This window comes from Chinchilla lanigera, unplaced genomic scaffold (genome assembly GCF_000276665.1).
Source record: "Chinchilla lanigera isolate Chin_1 unplaced genomic scaffold, ChiLan1.0 scaffold00092, whole genome shotgun sequence".
NCBI classification, from domain to species: domain Eukaryota; kingdom Metazoa; phylum Chordata; class Mammalia; order Rodentia; family Chinchillidae; genus Chinchilla; species Chinchilla lanigera.
Window position 1 is genome coordinate 32,085 of NW_004955493.1, and position 21,623 is coordinate 53,707.

At 39.4% G+C, this 21,623-nt stretch overlaps 1 protein-coding gene across 1 annotated transcript; it reads right to left on the reverse strand.

The window, feature by feature from the left end:
• Nucleotides 1-241: 241 nt before the first annotated feature.
• Nucleotides 242-8,199, reverse strand: Thumpd1 (THUMP domain containing 1). Its single transcript, XM_005405026.2, has 4 exons — nucleotides 7,890-8,199; nucleotides 5,906-6,077; nucleotides 4,779-5,027; nucleotides 242-4,073 (listed from the first exon to the last, which is right to left on the reverse strand). The coding sequence occupies exons 1-4, from the start codon at nucleotides 8,118-8,120 to the stop codon at nucleotides 3,664-3,666; spliced, it is 1,062 nt and encodes a 353-aa protein (XP_005405083.1). The 5' UTR covers nucleotides 8,121-8,199; the 3' UTR covers nucleotides 242-3,663.
• Nucleotides 8,200-21,623: the final 13,424 nt, after the last annotated feature.

The following is a 21,623-nucleotide window of genomic DNA, read 5'->3' on the forward strand; positions in this document are numbered from 1 at the left end:
ACTGTTTTTTGTTGCTTTTTTTTTGAGACAAGAGTCTGACTATGTAATTCAGGCTAGCCTGGACTCACTATGTATTGCAAGCTGGCCTCAAACTCGAAGTGATCCTCCTGCCTCAGGCTCCGAGTGCTAGGATTACAGGTGTGCGCCACCACACCCCACCTGACATGTAAACATTTTTAATGATACATATACCATAAAGCAAGAGACCTACTAAAGGCAGAAAGAAAAAGTACATAACATCCATCTTTAGGGAACAACTTTATTTTGATTTTTCTGAAAATATCAGGAGCTATAAAAAACAAGCTGAGCATCTAGCTGTACCAAAAGCAAAACACAAGTAAAATACCACTTGAAAATCATGTTTAACCTTAGAGAAAAGCATTTTAAAACATGAAGTTTAACTCTTTTCTCTTTAGAGCAAAACAAGTTCATAAATCATAACACAAAATGTTTAACTACCATAATTTTAATTAAAACACTGTAAGAACAAAAGATACATAATATCCACCCTAGTTATAAATAATACGTTCAAATGTTAGTGAAAAGAAACAACTGATACACCCAAAAGCAAATCTTTTAATGAGTAAATGCAGATTCCAACAAAGCATAGTATTTATGTTGGGAACAATAGCTTGTGTCACACTGATTTTACCACATACAAATAAATACAAATGCCACGTAAAAAGAATAAAATCAAAATCTTTCTGTAGAGTAGCAGCTCCACAAAGCAAAAGAAATTCAGATACAGCAAATTTATTCCCAGAGTCCCTTTGTCTTGCACTATCAAAATAAAATATCTGTCCTAGAGCATGTCTGAAGAAGGCACCAAGATCCTTCCTATCCTCCCAAATGATACTAATACTCAACCTTTTGATGTGACTTCAACATCAAGAGTCAACATTCTGGGGAGGATGCAGTAGTACACACCTGCAATCCCAGCTACTTGGGAGTCTGAGGCGGAAGGATCACAAGTTCACAGCAGTCTAGGCAATTTAGTGAGTGTCAAAATAAAAGATAAAAAGCGAGGGACGTGGTTCAGCAGTACAAGCCCTGCCGAGCATGCGCAAAGCTGAGTTCATCCCACGGAAGGAATTAAGTATCTGAAGATACTCAAGAAAGTACCAGTCCTAGGTACATTACCAAGGCCCTACGTATTCTCTGCTCCTCCCAAACCCTTCCAGCTTGGTTTACCATCGGAGGCCCTCACCAAGAGTAGAAATGTTCATGTATGCCATTAAATTGACACAGCCACTTGCACAGGAAGCCTTAACATTTATATTGCTTCCTAACTTTTAAAAATTTAAATAAATATAAACTCATCTCAAAAACTAATTTTACAGCCTAATGTTCTCAATCTAGACAGTTTATCACTTCCCAGCTTTCTCAATCAGTGAGCCCCTGAGGGAGCACTACAGTGCATCTGAACAGTAAGTTGAAATTGCAGAGAAATCCAAAATTGTCAGACTGGAGTGAAGTTTTCTTTCAGAGAGGAAGAGGAAATTATACTTAATTTGGCTTTGCATTTCTTCCAGGTAGCCTTCCAGGTAGCCAAAAGCCTGGACTTTTGAATTCTTCATTCTCTCTTTTTTTTCTTTTTGGTTCTTTGAGACACGGTGTTGCCAGGTAGTTCAGGCTAGCCTTGAACTCACAGCGACCCTCTGGCTATATTCTTCATTCTGATGTGGAAGTTACTGAATAAACATTTTGAGATTTCTACCATCAACCCTTAAAATGACTTTTTCAGAATGTTTCCTTCTAAAATTCTTATCACTTTTAGAAAAAAGACCTTTTTCTCTAGAATCTTGCAGAAACTTGTTCATTTATACAAGCTGGAAATGTGCTTCCACAGCCATTCTTCACTTTTATTTTTTTGGTTTTTTTCCAGTACTGGGAGTAGAACTCACAACGTTGCGCTTGCCAGGCAGGTGCTGTGCCGCTGAGCTAAATCCCCAGCCCTCATTCTTCACTTTCAAAGCACTCAGCAAGACCCACTTTCTTGTAATTATCCTAACAATTCATGTTTCTATTCTGAGAACACTTCCTCTGACAAACCACTAGGTTTCTTTCTTTCTTTTTTTTTTTTTGGCAGTACTGGGGATCGAACTCAGGAACTTGCACTCACCAGGCAGGAGCTTATGCCACTGAGCTATATCCCCAGCCCCTAGGTTTCTGTATGAAGCAGGAAGCTTATTGCTCTTTGCCCAGATTTTAATTTAGGAATATTTTTTAAACAATGTGGCATAAACGGTCTTTACTAAAGTTAACCACTTCTGTAGCATTTTTTTAAACTTTCTTCATTTCATCTCCAAGTTTTTGGTATCAGTATTGCTATGAAAAAAAAAAAGGCTGTGTACTATAATGTCAACACCAGGATTTCTTTTTTCTTTTTAAATGTGGCAAAACTATCATATCATAACCATTAATGGTATATTGGGAGTACAACTGATAGACATTTTGTTTTCAGGTATGAAGACACAATAAATACATACTGATCTTGGTTTTATGAGACTCATCACATCAGAAGATATTTTTTTAATTTCACCACCATTTATAAATCTTATGAGTGTTACAGAACGACAAATATTTGTGAAATCTCTTGATACGTTAACCAAGATAAAAAGGCTTGTTTCCTAGTTACATAAACTTTTTTTTAGCATGTGACATTATTAGCAAATCAACTTATTAAACGGACAGTAAAGTGATTTCAATTTCTTGTACTTTTCTCAGCATTTTAATGTTGGTATTAAATGTCCATCAACTATGTATACTTTTCTTTGCTGGGATAAGATCTGCTACCAAATAATTTGCTTCCTAAGTCATTCTGCCTACTGTGATTTTTTTAAACAAAAGCTTTAATATTAAAAAAGCTATTTAAAATAATCAACATTCTTGTCAAACAACTGATTTAGTTAAAAGCTACAGACAAAGCACAATGAAAACAGAACAACTCTGATTATGAGTGCATGTAAAACCTGTGAGAGGCAGCTTTTATTATAAAGACAGAATTGCTTCATACTTCTTGCTGTATTAGTACTGTATAAGGAGTAACTCAAAAGATTGTAATTCTTCATCACAAACCTTGCCAAAAATGTCCATAGGTCTATGCGTAAAAAGGTCTTCTATCTCCTACCTTGACTTCAAAACTTGCAGCAATGGCTATCACATTTGTTCGTAACAAACATTAATGAAATACATAAACAGACACAACTAAACAAGAAAACCATCATGAAACAATTCACTTTCGGCCTACCTAATCCACAACTTTGCAGTGTTTACAATGAAGTGGCAGGGGACAGCTCAGCTGTGGCACTTAAAATTCCATTCCTTCTTAGAATGCAAACTTCCCTCTGATTTCTTACTTCTCAGAGCTCATTCCCTCCCGTCAGTCAGCTGGCACACAGAGTGGAGGCTGAAGAAGGAGGGAGAAGCAACATCGTCCTCTGACCACCCCCAGCCCAGGTGACAACACGCGGGCCCACACACTGCCATCAGGGCCGAAAGAGCTCTGTGGAAACCATTAACAGGGCTGAGGGATCACTGCTCACTGCTGTGAGATCAGCACTGTGCAGCATACAAAAGTCAAGGTATTTAAGTCACGTAAGGAACCCCAGTACCACTCACAAAACTTGGGTTGAGAAACCCACCTCCGACACAAAAAGCCTCCTATGAGAGGTCATTTTCATTTGATCTGGACCCTTCCTGGGTTCGACTGGGTAGTTCGGGTTCAGCGCCTTCCTCCCTCTCCACCTGAGTCTCAGGTCTTGGTTTTGTCTCTCCCAGTTCCTCCTTGTTCTGTGGCACCACCAGCTGATTATTCTCCCCTTCCTTTGGGTCATTTTGATTTAATTTGTCTTTAGTTTCCACTTTTGCTTCTTTCCCATTTCTCAGCTTTGGGGGAAGCTGTGATGGGTCTTTAGCAGTCTTCACCACCTCCTGAAGATTGTATTTTCTGAATAACATGTAATCTTTCACAACACTAAGGCAACAGACAGCTTTGATGATTTCAACTACCACTGTGTATTGTGGATTGGTGAGATCCACTTTATTTTCTGAATTCAGACTGCCCACAATTCCTGTAGCAAAACAGGGAAACATTTAGGCTGAGGATACCAGTAAGCTTGACGGATACACAAAATTTTCATCTCTTTCTTTTTGGGATTTGTTAAAACAGAATATATACTGGTTCATTCTTCTTTGTGGGCTTCAAAATTCCCAGAATCCTTTCAATAAATACATACAAATAAAATTCTGAGACATTTAAGAATACAGTTGGCCATCCAAATCCACAGAGCCCACATACACAGATTCAACCCACCTTGGATCAAAATATTTGGGAAAAAAGTTGTGTCTGTACTAAATATATACAGATTGTTTTCTTGTTATTATTCCCTGAACTATATGGTATAACAACTATTTGGTGCATTAGGTATTCTGTGTAACCTGGTGATGACTTAAAGTATATAAGAAAGACATGCACAGGTTACATGCAAACACTACACCACTTAACGGAAGGAACCTGAGTACCAAAGATGCTGGTGTAGTCAAGGGATCGTGTAACTAATCTCTCATAGGTACTGAAGGATGACTGTACTTTTTTCCCCAAAGCCTGAAAGAAATTTACCAGAAAATCTCTTATCTACCACGTTAAAACCAGTTAGGTTTGGTATTTTAATATACTTCTTTACTACAAAGTGTAAACTCTAAATCTTAAAAAAGAAATCCCTAAACACAAGTGTTTACTATGGCACACTTAGGTAAAGTCACTAAGGGAAACATACCTGCCAATTCTTTGATAACTTCTTCTCTATTCACGTGACTGTTATTCCGAGACTTGTAAACAATCTGAAATGTTCCCTTGTTTGGTGCTTTAAACCAGGGTTCCAAAAAAGTTTCTGCATATTTTTTCATATCTTCTAAGAAAGCTTTGCACGTGCCTGAGATGGGTAACATTCGTAAAATAACTCGAGTCTTCCTTTTCTTAGTTTTGTAAACATCCTGGAGAATATGATACACCAATTTCTCAGGTTCTGAAAGGAAAAAAAAAAAGCACAGAACAAGTTTTCCCAACTAATTTTTTCAGTGTTTACTTTGCAGCTAGTATTTTCACATTCATCATTATCACTGCTTTTGCTAAATATAATTGTTCAGTTCACACAGACGCTGGAGTTACTGTTTTTGTGATGTCCTGATTTATCCTTGCTGTTGTTTTCCTTTAGCAATAACAATTATTAAGAGTAACAAATAACACACACTTTTTTTACAAAAAGACAACCTGCAAATCATTTAAAAGATTTAATTTTTTTTTTTTTTGGTTTTTCTCCGGTACCGGGAACCGAACTTACGACCTTGCGCTTGCCAGGCAGGCGCTTCTGCCGCTGAGCTAAATCCCCAGCCCCTCATTTAACAGATTTAATGAATCCAGGAATACAGTAGTCTAAATCTCAGACTGGGAAGAATCCTAGAACCATATTATAAAGTAGTGACGTTCAGGCTTCATTCTGCCTGCACATAAATCAGTTCAGGGAAACTTACTTTTTACAGCATTTATAACGCAGATGACTACTCTTTAAAATGCGAGAATATCTCCTGATTTCCAACTTCTTGGAAATTGAAAGATCTCGTTCTATATTCCCAATGGCAACTACTGGCTGCAGCAGAGTAGCAGCTGCTCCTCTCTAATAGAGCATGCACTCTCTTTCTGCTTAAGGTTACAAAGAAAGCACAAAGCCAGATTCTACTCCCGAGCCAGCGCTGTGTGCACCACCACCATTCCACACCTACATGAGCCCACCGTGGCTGCGATCCAGTGATTAACAGAGCCATGCAGCCATTCTGTAGGCAATGTTCTCTGAGACAGGAGATGTCAATTATCAGCCAATTATCTTAAGGGCTATTAGTCACACACCTATCCCAAGTGTCCTGATGAAGACTACATTATTTGCTCCACTCTCTACTGACTGGAATCTTCTTAGCCTCTTCTCTGTAGAAGCCTTTATGTCTCCAACTTCCTTCTTCAAAGCAGCCTCCACATCATCTTCTCCCTCACTTCCAGAAAGCTGCTGATCCTTCTCTGTAAACTGTTTATATAAAACCAATAAGCAGAAATGACACAACAGCTCCTGTTGAAACACTATAATTAACTACTTATGTGAAACCCCCAGTGGCAGTTGGCTCAATGTTAACAAGTTTTTTATTAAGAGACTGAGACAACACCCCCTCCAAAATGTGGAGGAAGTAGTTTCCTCAGGCTGTGGTACACACATTTGAAAATGTTTTCAGAAGCATCTTGATAGGGCAGGGAAGCACAGAGGGAATGTGCTCCCTAGATAAAAGTCAGGGCACGCTCCAACAATACCAGTAAGATGTCTTTGTGCCTCACATGACACTGTCCTTTTGTGAAATGAACCAAGTACTTAACAGAATTAAAAATCCTTACTCCTGCCCTACTGAACAGGACATGAAGTTCAAGAACTTGCTCAAAGTGATAATACAGTGACATATATATATATGTATACCCATGCTTATAGCAGCACAATTTATAATAGCTAAATTTTGGAAACAGCCCATATATCCATTAACAGGTGAATGGATAAAGAAAATGTGGTACTGTATATACAATGGAGTACTACTCTGCCATAAAGAAGGATAAACTCGAGTCATTTGTAGGAAATGGGTACACCTTGAGACCATAATCTTAAGTGAAATAAACTGGACAGAGAAATTTGAATATCACGTTGTTTCCATTGTATGAGAACCCAAAGGGTTAAAAAGGAACATATGGAGGACAGATACTGGAAAGTAGAAAGAACATGTAAAAATGAGGAGGAAAAGGTGGGGAGAACAGAAGGAAAAAAATGGAAACAAAGTTTTTGTAAATGGGGAGGGTAAAAAGGGTTAAAGGGAGGGGAATGAGATGTATTATGTACAGGCAGAAATTCCCTATGATGAATGTGATCAATATGTATGACACATATGCACTAATGAAAAATATAAAGTTACAAAAGAAAAAAACAGAACCTGCTTAAGGTACCAGTGCAGAGGGGATACCATCTGTTGCCCAGATACCATCTGACCTACAAATGGCATTTCCAATCAAGAGCTAACAACTGTGCACATTTAAGGAGCCTTTACTATATTCTATATTATGTAATTTCTTTAAAAATCTCAGCAGAATTAACTTGCTGATGCCCAAGTCCAAGAGCCAGTAAAAGATGGGACCTGCTGAACTCTTTCACTTAATTCCTCAAAGCCTACATGAGTGCACCAGCTGGGATTCTAAACCAGTAACAGAACGATTTCTAAACCACGACAGGACAATGAGATTTTAGATAGTAACAGTACAAAAGTTTTAACTCTGTGTGTGTGTGTGTGTGTGTGTGTGTGTGTGTGTGTGTATTTTGAAACAGGGTTTCAGTATGCAGTTCGGGCTGGTCTTGAACTCACTTTACACCCAGGCTGCCCCCGAACTCAGCAATCCTCCTGCCTCTGCCTCCCCAGTGGGGGGATTACAGGCGTGCGCCACCATGCCCGGCACAAAAGCTTTTGCTTTTTAAAATGTACTTTTATTTGAAATTAGGAAATGATTAAGAGATATTATGGCTTAGGGTAAACACATTCTTACTACAGCCAACTTCACAAGGTCGTCACGAGAAGCACATCTCCTGGCCCACAAGAAGCATCAATAAATGAGAGCCACCGTGATTAATTAAGGACAGTACTTCAAGGGAAATCAGGCACGTCCACCCGAGTAAGCACAAAACAACGCTGGGGGGTGGGTGAAGGTAGCCGAGGCTACGCCCCCGTCAGGCGCATGCGCAGAAACCAGTTGCGCTTCCGCGCCCCTGCCGCTGAAGGCCCTGAGGCCGGCTCCCCTACACCGACACCAGTACCTTTTCGGGCCCGTACAAATCATCGCCGTATTCGTTGAGCAGGCTGTAGGCCTCCTCCACGCATTTGCGTTCGTTCATATTGCAGGTGATGAGGATCCCCTGCAGCCCAGGTTCCAGCTGCCGCGGTCCGACCACATCACTGCGCCGAGCCCGCTTGGCCTGCACGTACTGAGCCTTGCCTTTGCGCTTTCCACCCCCAGGCTGAGGAGGCTGCTGCACCGGGGCCGCCATGGCGCGTGAGAGCGGAGCCAGCCGAGAAAAGCGCTCCTCCACGTTCCTCGGCGTTCCCACCGGCCGGCGCGCGCTGACGACGTCAGAGGCACGCGGTGTATCCCTGCCCAGACGCCGCCTCCTTCCTACTGCCCCGGGTCCTAGAGCCGCGCCACAGTCCGCGGGGAGAGGTGGCGCGAGGCCACATGTTCCGAGAGAAAAAATGTTGGCCCCTTACAGGAAGGACCATTTGGTGCCTTGTGGAGCAGATGGAGATGTTCTCTTTTATTAGGGTACACTTGTTCATGTATTTATAAGGGTTTACCATTCTGCAAGGGAGAAACTGTGTAAGTCATTCTACACCCTTTTTCTCTTCCTAACCTTCAAGGTTACTGCCACCTAAATTTTCCTTGTATTTTCGGTACAGAATCCGTCTTGACCCTGAACACAAATAGGAGAAATCGTATTTTCTTCTGTTGTGAACTTGCACCGCAGCCAGGATTTCCTGCCTTACTCTTTTCTTACCCAACTTCAGGGAATAAATGTTTGAATCCTGGGATTCCTTGCAAGCTGGTAAACCCTTCTAACCAGGTGGATCAGAATAAAAGAGCATCTTCATCTGCTCGACAAGGCACCCAAATCGTCTTTCCTATAACGCCAACATTTTTTAAAAATTTGATTCCTGATACCTTCTGCCTCCAGAGTTGGTATCTTGTATGATTACAAGCCTAGATCCACAGTCAAGCTAGGTTCAAATCTGGCTTTTCCCTGCCTGACTATAAGACTGAACAAGTTACCTACGCCACGTTTTAGTTTCCTCATTATCTAGAAAATATTAATGGAGACAATAATATATGAATTAATCATGAGTGAACTGGAAAATTCAATGAGATCAAGCACGACAAGTGTTTAGGTCATGTTTACTGTTTGGTCCTCATGAATTTAAGAATAGCTGTTCTGGGACTCAATTTGGAGGGTTCCAGTATCATCCTTAGTCTAAACCCTTAACCTCGTTATCTGTCGCCTAATCTCTTATTAGAGATGGTTCTTTTATATGTGTGACTCATTGAAGGCCAAACTTAATACTTTTAGAAAGGAGTCAGGAAGGGACATAAATTTTAAAAATCAAATAGTGTAAACGAAAATAAGACAAATTTTATACCTGGATGCCTTACCTCTGCCAACTTAGTCTTGTCTCACATCTGACTGACTGACTTCCCAAATCTTTCCCTGGCTGTGTAGTGTGACTGACAGCACTTGTCACATTTACACTCTCATCACACCCAGTCAACAGCCTGATCTTTCAGGTTGCAACCTGACTTTGAACCCAGGGGGACTTGGGGCTGTCTCTGGAGAACAGGGGCTGTCACACTTGGCCTGGCCCTTGTGCATCTACACGCATCCTACTCTTCCCCACTGGTTGTCCTGAAATTCTCATCCCTGTCTCTGCAAATTTATTTCATCCTGGCATTGCTGGAGTTCCACTTTTGACAAGGAGGCTTCTTTAAGGCCAATATACCATTTTATGTGTCCAGGTTCTTGAAGGCAAAAGTGAATGAATCTCCATCTCCAATTGTCTCCATTTTATACTCTCTACAGGCATGAGTCTTTCCTCCAAACCTTTTTCTTGTGTTTCATAGGTACTTCCCACTCTTTTGAAATTTGGTTGAATAACTTGTTTATATTGAATTGCTTTATTTAGTCCTATTTCTTTGAGTACTGCTAGATCATTCTCCTGCTTTTACTTCAGTCAGTGCTCCAAGGAATGACTCTCCAATTGCAGGACCTCAAACAGTTTGACAATTTAGAAAGACATACGTCCACTTACATTTCAAGTCATACTATGGACTATATACTCCCCAATACATAATGCCAGTCTTGGATAAACACTAATGTAACATTCATAAGTATCAGAGTAAATAAAATATGTGTATAAGAGTCCATGTGGACTGGAATTTAAACACTCTTGGCACAAATGACGCCTAAATAAAAATGATTTACATGAGTATTCAGGTTGAATAATTCATATATAAAATAAAACTGGAGGAAAGCCAATGAATTCAATACAGCATTCATTGTAAAGATGAACAGAAAGACAAATTGATTAAGAACATACTTCAGCCAGACAGTCCTAAATTTAAATCCTGAACCCACCATTTTGCTAGCTCTGGTGATGTTGGGTCAGTTAACCATTCTAACCCTCACACGCCTCATCTGTAAAATGGGAATAGCCATAACATATACTTTACAGATCACTATGAATATTGCATAAAATGATTCATGTCAGCCCGGTTGCTGTAATACCAGCACTCTGGTAGGCCAAGGCAGGAGGACTGCAAGTTTGAGCCCAACCTGGACAACTTAGTGAGACCTTGTCTCAAAATTAAAAATAAAAAAGGGGCTGGGGATGCAGCTCAATGGGAAAGCCCCAGGTTCAATTTCCAGTACTAAAAAACATAATGTTAATCATCCAGACAAATATTCAATAAATGTTAGCTGATACTGTTGTAAATGTTAATAATTGCAAAATTTGGTGGGTATGATTTTTATTTTAAAGTGTTGAGGTTAAGACCCAAGCTTTTTTTTTTTTTTTTGGTTTCTCCGGTACTGGGAACCGAACTCACGACCTTGCGCTTGCCAGGCAGGCACTTTTGCCGCTGAGTTAAATCCCCAGTCCCAAGACCCAAGCTTTTTATGTTGGTCATTTTTCTCTGATGTACATCTAGTCACTCCTGTTTTTCAGTATCCAGGAAATACCTTGGTGTATCTAAATGTGTTAACATGGAAGATCTACAAGATGTATTGTAAAACTGGGTGAAGATCTAAGTGAAGAATGTGTAGTGTGAACCAAATCACGTTTTAATAATAAATATATATGTGCATATATAATACACATGCACACATATGTATGTATTTTAATCTTATACCTATTTATAAATAATTAGACTTCTTTTTTCTGTAGTTCTCAACTAAAGCCCCAAGCCAAAGATTAAGAGATACTGAATCTTGCCCTTGACAAGACTAAGAGAAGCAAAGTTTAGAAAAAGGTGACTCCACTGCTCAGTTCTCTGGCCACATCACCGTGCTTCTCAGCTTACTTAGGAAACCTGAGGAGGGAAGAGAAGGGAGTGTCTAGCACCTTTTGCTGAGAGGGACACCAAAAGGGTCCCTCATGGAAGTTACAGGGGGCTAAAAGAGGAGACTGGCTTTATATCTTGATTGATATCCCCTGCGTTGTGTAGAAGACAACAGGGGAGAGGGCTCCAGACCAGTGTAGGGTATTCCAAGAATGTGTGACTATCTGGTGCATTACAGGTCTCCACCAGACACCTGGGGTTGAACAGGTAGACACCACAGACAGAGGATTCAGAGTAGTAAGCACCCTTACCCCAGTCTCTTTCTCCTAACCTCAAAAGGAGAGGGTCTGTATCTCAAAAGAAGGGAGTGGGAAAGGTGTCTGAGAGACAGATAAAGTCTCTTGACTGCTTTGCAGGTATTGGAATGGGAGGAGAAAAGAGAGGACAACCCTCCTGTGCCACTGCTATCTCCAGAAGCACAAGTGAGGTCTGTGCTGGAGAGCGGGGAGCATGTGTAATGGATATTGAATTTGAGATTAAAATGTTTGAATGAGTGAACTTTTTCCTTGTCGTTTGTTTATTGTTTTGTGAGACAGGGTCTCGCTATGTGGTTCAGACTGGTCTTGAACTTACTATGTAACTCAGGCTGGCCTCGAACTCATGGTGATCCTTCTGCCTCAGCCTCCCAAGTGCTGGGGTTATAGGCGTGCACCACTGCATGCACAAACTTGAGTGGACAAACCTAATAACTGAAAATGTTTGGTAAGGTGTGGGACATACCAAAAGAAAATAAAGGGATTTTAAAGGAATATTAGGTACAATGAGGAAAATTAGAAAGTGGAAAAAAATTAAGTTTTGAGTTAAGACTTGTTTGAAAAACTAGCTCTTGAACCATTTAAATTTTTCATTTTGAGACAAAATCTTGCTAAGTCACTACTACATTACCCAGGCTGGGCTTTAGTTTATGGGTCTTTTGCCTTAGCCCCCTAGAGTACTGGGATGATAGGAGTGCACCACCATGCCTGGTTCACTCTGTTATTTTGATACAGGGTCTTGCTGTGTAGACTAGGCTGGTTTTGAGATCCCTCTGCCACAGCTTTGCAAGTGGCTGGAATTATAGATGTGTGCCACTATACTGGGTGGTATTTTTCATTGTTTCCTGGGTCCACAGCTAGGCTAATTTCTTAGACTCCTAGAAGTGAGGCTATTGAAATGAGGGTAGGGGTCATACAGGTTCTTACAGGACTAAATTCATAATCCGCTCCCCAAATGTCTCTAAATCAGTCCCCCCACCGCTCCCTCCTCCCCCTTTCTTCCTCTGCCCTTTTCTCCTTCCTCTTTTTCCTGTTGGCTGACAGACTTCCGAGGACTCTTGGGAAGCCTAGAGCAGAGTGAAGCCTCTGAATATAGAGATTCTGACTCACTGCTTGGAGGAAAGCCCAGCAAGCAGGAATGTGCAAACTTTTAGGTTTGTTTGTTTCTGCAGCCTACTCTGGCACATTCTGGCCAATACAATGGGAATCTAGAATTTGTTCAGAATGTATTCATTATTTTTTATTAGAACCTCATTTTCCATAGACATTATGGATATTGTCATTCAGATAAATTAAGAGAGCAGGAGGCATCATAATGTGGCAGAGAGTTTTGCAATCAGATCTTAGTAGAAAGTCAAGTTCTGTTACTTTCTTGGTGTAATCAGCGGGAAATCCTGAAACAGTGACCACGCTTCTGTTTTGCCAGAACACCAGGAAATACTTCTTATCCCCACCTTATGAAATGTATATAAAGTATTAAACTGGTAAGAACAGATACTACACTTGATCTTAGCCAAAAGGCCGAGAAGCAATGAAATGTACATAAAGTAGAATCCAAGGTTATTCTTTTATGTAACTTAAAATACGGCTGACACAGTTCTATAAAATTTTTCCTTTTCTCCTGTAGGTTTGTTTACCATTTTTTTCTTTTTAAAGTTTTTTTCCATTTAAATTGCTTGGAAGAAAAACTTCAAATGATTTTACATTTGGGAACATATTTAGTCGACCTTGGCTAGGGCTGGTAAGATAGAAATCCAGAAGAAGCCACTTTGAAGATATCAATATGTAATACAACAACCATTGGTAATTCCCTACCACTTTGTTTGTAACTCTGTATTGTCTGTACTGTGCTTGTGATATGTTGTAAAATGTTGTATGTCTGTTAATGTTTCCCTCCTTTTATCTTTAAAAAAAAAATAGAAATCCAGAAGAGATTAAAACACTATTCTGCTCCCCTTTTCAATTTAATAAGGCTAATTCCATAAAACACCCCCTTCAAGCTCTCTGCAAATGACAGAAAAGCTTGGTGGTGGCTCAAAGGTCTGGTATTTTCCTTCTACTTATCTGCATCAGAATTGGTGTATGTGGAAGCCATGATCTCTTGGGAAGAATGGCAATGGAAAGATGGGGCCTCATGACACATCAGTTATGTCCCCTTGCCTTTCTCTTTACTTCCCTTCCTTTCATGATTCTTTGGGGTAGTCAAAAACCAAGCTTAATCATCATTTGTACATGTTCTTTGTTATTTTATTTTATTTTTTGTCTTTTTGAGACAGGGTCTCGCTGTGCAGTTCAGGCCGGCTGTGAGCTCACTTTGTAGTCCAGGTTGGTCTCAGACTCCCAAGGATCCTCCTGCCTCAGCCTCCTGAGTGCTGGGATTACAGGCGTGCTCCACCATGCCCGGCTCATAGTCATTGTTAAAATCTGTGATTCAGGCAAAATTATTCGAGGTACGGATCATCAAACAATTTAGCCTTCTAACAGTTACTGTTGAGATGTCTGATTTATTTCAAGGTCATTTCCTCTCTACTATACTTTGTTTTCTCATATTTAAAAAAAGTGAATCAGTGCTACTTAGCTTACAGAACTATTATGAGAAATTAATGACACAAGGTGTATATATATAAAATACTGGGCATACAGAAACATCCAAGAAACACTAATACCCTTTTCCATATAAAGAATGTTTCCTAGTGAAGAATAATTCCTTTTTCCTCATTGCTGTTTTTGTCTTACGATAAGAGGAAACAATTGAGAAAATGATTGCTGTAGCAGAATCTCTCAAAAGCCTGGTCATGGCTGGGATATGCATTTATTTATAGTATTTTGGTTTTTCTTAAGACCAGTGGGTATGAGAATAGTCCAATAGCTTGGGTCAGAATCCTTCCTAGAGGAAGACTCAGTGGTACTAGTTTAGGGTTAAACGTGGGCTGGTTGTGGAAGGAGGTTACATTTCAATTTAGTGCTGAAGAAAAAAATTTGATCCTTTCCCAGAGATAAATGGAGATCCTCATGAAATAATGGACACAGGTAATGGTTACCTATAGTTCTATTAGGCAAAAAGCTGATAGAGCTTTATAATGGAAAGATTAGGTTACCTCCTTTGAGAGACAACTAGACATTATCTTCCTGATATGATGTAATACAAATTATACAATATTGTACTTTTTTGCAATCTTTTTGGCAAAAAAGATTTGGCAAAATTTTGGCCAAAATTAATCAAGCTCCTAGATTATATGTGGCAGGCAAGCTTAATTGTTTTAACTTGATTGGCTTGGGGGCTTTTTTACCAGCTTGGTTTGGTCACGTTTTTTCCTACCTACTTCTTCCTGTCTTTTTATGGGACTATTCACCCTGCACCATTGCAGTTTGGGGTTACAAAATTTGTTTTTGTTTCTTAATAGAGCTTTACAGCTACGAGTTTTCTCTGAGTTTCTGAAGAGACTTTGACCTGGACTTCTGGGTGTGTCTAGGTAGATCATGGAGGCATGACTTTGGGTACTTTACCCCTTCCTCCAGCACTGTTTCCCTACTCTGCTTCCCACCTGCTATGAACTGAACATCTTTGCTTTGCCACGCCTTCTGCCATACTCTTTCTGCCTTGGAGCCACCTGATCACAGACTGCATGTCCTGAAACCATGAGCCAAATTGAAACTCTCTTTCTTAAAGAAAGAAGGAAGGGGAAAGAGTATATATATACAGATACACAAGGTAGTGGGGATAACTGTACTACTGATATCTGTGGGTTTACTGAAAGGAACTGTTAATGCGTAATTGTTCGATCAGTCTTGCATGCCTGTATCTGGTTATATGTGCAACTATTTTGAAGATGACACTGTGTAGTATAACAACCATTGTTAATATCCTATCACCATGTTTTGAAATTCTGTATCATTTTATTGCTCTCTATGCTGTTTTGTTTATGTATTTGTTTTTGTTATGTTGTTTTTTCTTAAATGAAAAGCAACATTTATATGTATATATAAGGATAGCTGGAATAGGTGTATTGCTAATGTCTGTAGTTTATTGAGAGGAACAGTCAGTGCTTAAAATTTTCTTTTTTTTTTTTTAACCAATTTTGCATGCTTGAATTTAGTAATTGACTTGAAAACAATGTGCAGCATAAGAATTATTGTTGAACTCCTACCAGTTTTATGGTGAAGCTCTGCATCATTTCCAATGTATTTTAAAAATTATTTTTACTGTTTTCTACTTGTTACTATCTTTGATTGTTTGATCAATCTTACATCCCTATGTCTAATGGACTGAGCAATTTGTTGACGATAACAGTATGTAATTCAGCAACCATTGTAAATTTCTATCATTTTGTCTTGAGGTCATGTTTCATTTTTGTTGTTTTGATTTTGTCTTCATTGTTGTTTTGTCAGTTTTTAAATTTTTAAAGTAAAAAACTCTTCCTTTAAACTGTGGATATTGGGTATTGTGCCCAAGTGACAGAAAAGTGAACTAATAAAAAATGATATTGGAGAAGTGAGGTTGTTATTGTGACTATAACTAACCATATAGTTCACAAGAACTTTGGAACTGCTTTGCAGGAGTTTGGAAAAGTTCAGAGAATCAGGCTGGGGATAGCTTAGAGGGTTATAAGCAGAGCCTGATGAATGGTCCTGGTCAGAGCTTAGAAGACCAGAACGCCAATAGCAACATGGATAATAAAAGCAGACTTAGCAGGTTTCCATTGGGAACCAGAACTACATTGGCAATTGGATTAGCGGCCATGTGTGTTACAGTCTGAAAAAACATTTGCCTACATTTTGCTTATGTACTGAGACTTTGAAGGAGGCTGAAGTTAAAGTTAAAGGAAGTGGACTAAATTATCTGATGGAGGAAATTTCAAAGCAGCACAACATTCACTGCTGACTGCTTTTAGCTAGATTTATAGTGAGAATAGGGGACAAAAGAATAGTGAAAATTTTTCAAAAACTTAAATTCTAGCCCAAAGAAACAACGTGTAAATTTGGGGCCAAAAGGTGTGTGGTTGCTGAAAAGATTAGCATCATTTAAAAAAAAAAAACTATGTACTTTGAACTGAGACAAGAACAAAGATGCCATGAGAGCATCTCAAAAAATCAGCAAGACACTCCCCCCATATCACAGGCTCAAGGGTGCAACAGTGTTCATCTTCCATTTGAGAAGAGAGTCTTTGGGACCCTGTACTGGAAAAGGGTCTCCAAGGGAATCAGTTTTCTCGAATTCATTTAACTGGACTCAGACATCCAGGCACTCAATGGGCCACTGCAGCCATAGCCCAAGGAGGCCAAGCTTCTGCTCCCACTGGCAGCTGACTGTGGCATCATCCATGTGATGCTGGTGACACCAGAATGCAATCGTCTGGAAGGCTTCCATCCAGATTTCAAAGGAAGGCTTTCAAAACCAGGCAAGAAACCCCTGAGAGTGCAGTGTGTGAAGCTGTGGGAATTAAGGTAAAGGTACAGTGGAACATTTCTCCAGGAAGTCAGAGAAATGAGGAATGTGGAATATCTCTGAAGGAAAGCTGTAGGCCATGAGCCAAGCCAATCCAAGAGAGAGGTTCTGTGGGCTGCAACCAGCAAAGCCATTAGGATGGGACTGTCCAATACTTCTGGGACTCACATCTCACAGCCAAGTGTTGTGGGTGCTAGATATAGAGCTACAGGACTTAATATTTACCCTGCTGGATTTTAGCCTTGCTTTAGTTCTATTCTTTCCTACCTGCATCTTCTTATCATTTAGAATGGGAATATTTACCCTGTACCACTGTACCTCGGGTTATGTAACTTGTTTTTGATTTGTATAGAGGTTCACAGCTAAGAGCATTTCTTGAGTTTCAGAAGAGACTTTGATTTTTGAAAACCCTGGAATTGTTTATATTTTGGGGAAGAAGTTATTGAGTTCTTGGTTGTACAAAGCATAGCTGTAACATATTAGGTGGAATCATTAACTTTTATTGTGTTCATCTGGAGATTTAAGTGTAGTTCAGAGATAAAATTTTATAAAAGGTGGAACGATGTGGTTAAGCTTAATTTTGTCACCATGATTGGTTTGGGAGGCCCTGGGGGGATTAGTAAAGCACACTTCTGGGTGTGTCTGTTTGGATCATGAAGGAATGATGTTGGGCACTACATCTAGTCCCTCACCCCTTCATCTCTGGCACTGCTTCCCAGCTGCTATGAATTCAACATCTTTGCTTTGCTGCACCCTTCTGCAATGCTATTTATTCCTTGAAGGCAAATTACCATGGACTGAATTCCCTGAAACCATGAGGGAATTAAACCTCTCCTCCTTCCAATTGTGCATGTCAGGTATTGTGTTTCAGTGATGGCAAAGCTGGCTAATATATCATACTATCAGTTCACAAAACTACGGTGCACAGAAATGCATGTTAAATTCAATCACTTCTAGAAAAATTCAGAATTTAGGAAACTCTAGAAGACAGTGTTATATTTTCCACACGAATTGCAAAGAAAAAGAATGAGGGAGTGGAACTTAAAGAAACTTAAAGAACTTAAATGGAACTTAAAAAAGAAACTTAAGATATATATATATCTTAAGATATATATATAATGCAATGTGTTGGCCTTGTTTAGACCCCCAAGTCTAAAAAAACCGAAGAATTAAAAAAAAATTTATGAGTTAATTTGAAAAAATGTGAAATCCTAAATATTATATGAGGAATGAAAATAAAGGATTAGGATGGCTTTTGGAGGTATTATGACAGTATTGTGATTAGGTTAAAAAGAATCCTTATCTTTCAGATATACATAAGGAAGTACTTATTAATCAAATGATAACATATATAGGTCTGTTTCAAAATAATGCAAGTAGAGGGAGGTGAAGGTAGGGATACAAATGAAATAAGTGTGTGTTGACATTTGTTGGGGCTGAGTGATGTATACAAAGAGGTTTACTATACCATTCTAATTATTTGTGTATGTTTGAGTTTTTTCACAATGAAGTAGAGAGATGAAGAAAAGAGGTGCACAGATGGAGACAGAACATAGAGAGTAATAGGCACAGGTGCAGACAGCTGTTGTGAGAAATTTTGCTGTGAAAAGGAAAGGATTGAAGCAACAGGTGAAGAAGGCCAAATAGCTCACGAGATTTTATTTTCATATAGAAGATATTGCCATGTGTTTATAGGTAACTATCTACTACCACTCCTATTCCAAAAAGGAAGAAAAATGGATGGTACCAGACAAAGGAGGAATAATTGGAGGACTAATATCCTTGGTTAGGACACAGAGGATGATTTCAAGAGCACAGTGGAAAGGCCCAAGCTAGGATCCTGGATAATTTATCCATCATCACTGGAAGGAATGCAGAGGGTATGAGCCGAATTATAGGAGCACTGGTTGTTTGAGTGGTCCAGACTTAAGGACATTCTCTACTGGCTACTGGCAAATTTCAGTGAAATAAGAGGGGGTAAGGAGAGGTGAGGCTTTAAAGAAACAGAGAAAATACTACATTGCTATCACTTATTGTAGAAATGTAGTAGAGCTGTCAAATGGCACAGGAGGTACACTCTGATATTTTTACAGTCAGGAAGTTAAAAAGTGTTAAACTGAGGCAGGAGGATCGCCATGACTTTGAGGCCATTTTGATTTACATAAGAAAGTTTAAGGCCAGCCTGAACTGCATAGTGACACACTGTCTCAAAAAAAAATGTTAAAAATAATTAAATGGGAGGCCATTATACTAAGATGAGTTTAATAACCAGGGTTCCTACATAACCAAACCAAAACCTAATTCATTCTTTAAAACAAAAAAAATAAGTTCAACCAATCATAAGCAGCCAGCTGGCATTAGTACTTTGCTAGTCGGCTGTTACTCTGACAAAATGCCTGATATAATAAATTATAAAGAAGGAAAGGTTTTTTTGGCTCATGTTCTCAGACCCTGGTTATTTGGCTCCATTACCTTTGGGCCATAGTGAGGCAGAACATCATGTCAGGAGCACATGGCAGAGGAAGGTATCTGCCACATCATGTTCAAGTAGATGAAAAGAGAGAAAAAAGGTCTGGTGTCCCATCTCCTTCAAGGCCATTTACTTCTTCCCACTGTGGCCCACCTCTTAAAGGATCTGTCACCTCCCAACAGTGCCACAAGTTGGTAACTAAGCCTTTAATGCACTGGTCTCTAGGGGCCATTCAAGGCCCAAACCATAGTTATCTCTGATCTCCCACAGGGATAGTCCAAGTAAAGCAACTGCTCAAACTTTAACAAATCAAACAATTTCTTTGCTTGTTTTTCACATGTACCCTATAAAAGCCTTCCCTTTGTACCCTTTAGGTGGATCCCCTAACCACTCCCTATTTGGAACTGCTCAATTTATGAAGTACTGTTGGCTTAATAAACTGTTTAAAATTCGTAATGTTAGTGAGTTTATCTTTTAACAAGTGTAGCCATCAACAAGTTTAAGGTAATAAAAACAAGTTATTAGCATTGTTAAGAGCATTTATCTACAGCCATGTTAAGCTATTGCTCAGCTACAGGCATGAAATCCAAAGAGCTATCTGGAGTTTTGCAGAAAGCTGATTTTTCCAGATAGTAGAGGGAAAGCACTGCAAATGACCTGAGTAGTACATAAAATCCATTCTTGGAAAGAGGTAAGTGGAGGTATGAAGGAGTGATGTTTAAGTTAATTAACTAGAGATTTTAGTGGGGCAGAAGAACTATGATGAAGCTACTAAAAATAAATGAAGTGAGAAGACAGGAAGAATTAGCCCAAAAATGGGTCACTGAAACTGATTTTATAGGTGGTGTTGTCGGTGGTAATGAGTAAATATGGGGTATGATCATGAGAATAAGGGGTCACTGGCAAAAAGGAGGCCAGAAAATTAAAATCAGAGATTGCAATAGAGAAAGATCATAAAGTAAAATAGCAAGGTAAAACCTACTGAGCACAGGATGCATTGTGTTCTGGGTAAGACCTGATGAAGAACTAATGCCACCAAAAACTTCTCTGGCTGAAGTTAATTAATTTTATGAATACATAATTACACAGCACCCAGACAGAATAAGTTTGCCACCATAATTCCATTCAATTCTAACTCTCTGGAGCTTCAGACTTAGCTGCTTTAAGGGCAGAGTTCCCAATTAGGTTGCCCGTGCATCTAGGTGCCGGCTGCAAGTTGAGGTATTGCCAGGCCACCCACACTTCTGACAGTTGGATACAAATTTAGAGGGTTTCGTGACACTCTCATGTTTGTTAACTCAATAGAACAACTCACAGAACTTTAAAAAGTGCTATAATTATGATTACAGTTTTATTATAAAGGATCTAAATCAAGACCTAGTAAATGAAGAGACATATAAGGCCAGATCTGGGAGGGTCCTGAACACAGAGCTTCAGTGCGTTTCCACATGGAATCCCTATCACCCTCCGGACATTTCATGTGTTCACTAATCAGGCACTCAACTGCGTACTTACTGGGGTTTCATTAGGTAGGCATAACTGATTAAATCATGCACCGCTTAACTGTACTCACTCTCCAGTTACTCTTTCCTCCACAGAGTCGGGGCTGGCTTCAAAACTCCAACTCTTTCCTTAGCTGGTTGTCCTTGCCATCCTGAGTCATCTTGTTAGCACAAACTCAGGAGTGGTGTGAGAAGTTCATGAATAACAAACACACTTTTTATTTCTCTAAAATTCCAAGGATTTAGAGTCTTCAAGGACTTCTGTTCCTTTTAGAAATTGGAGGGGGCGGAGTCAAATTGCCTGTTATACAACAGGCACATGCCAGGAGAAATGAACTTGGACCCTGAGCTTCTGCAAAGTAATGTTTTAATAGCAGATGACAATGGAGTAAGGCCTAGAGTTCTCTGAGGGAAAAAATTTTAACACAAGGAATATACTCATTCAAGTTGTTCTCCATATATAAAGCCAATAGATAAGTATTATTGATTAGCAGGGGAAGAACAAAAACAGTACATAGAATACAAACTAGGTAAGAGGTAAGTGGAGGTGTGAAGAAGATGATGTGTAAGTCCAGCAGTCTTGAAAATGTGTTCACAGGTTTCATAAAATGATGGTCATGTTTAAAGCTTAAAACTACAATGTGGGGGTGGGTACACCATTTGTTGTCAGGAATCATACTCAGTACTATCAAGAATTAAACTATTATGTAGGCAA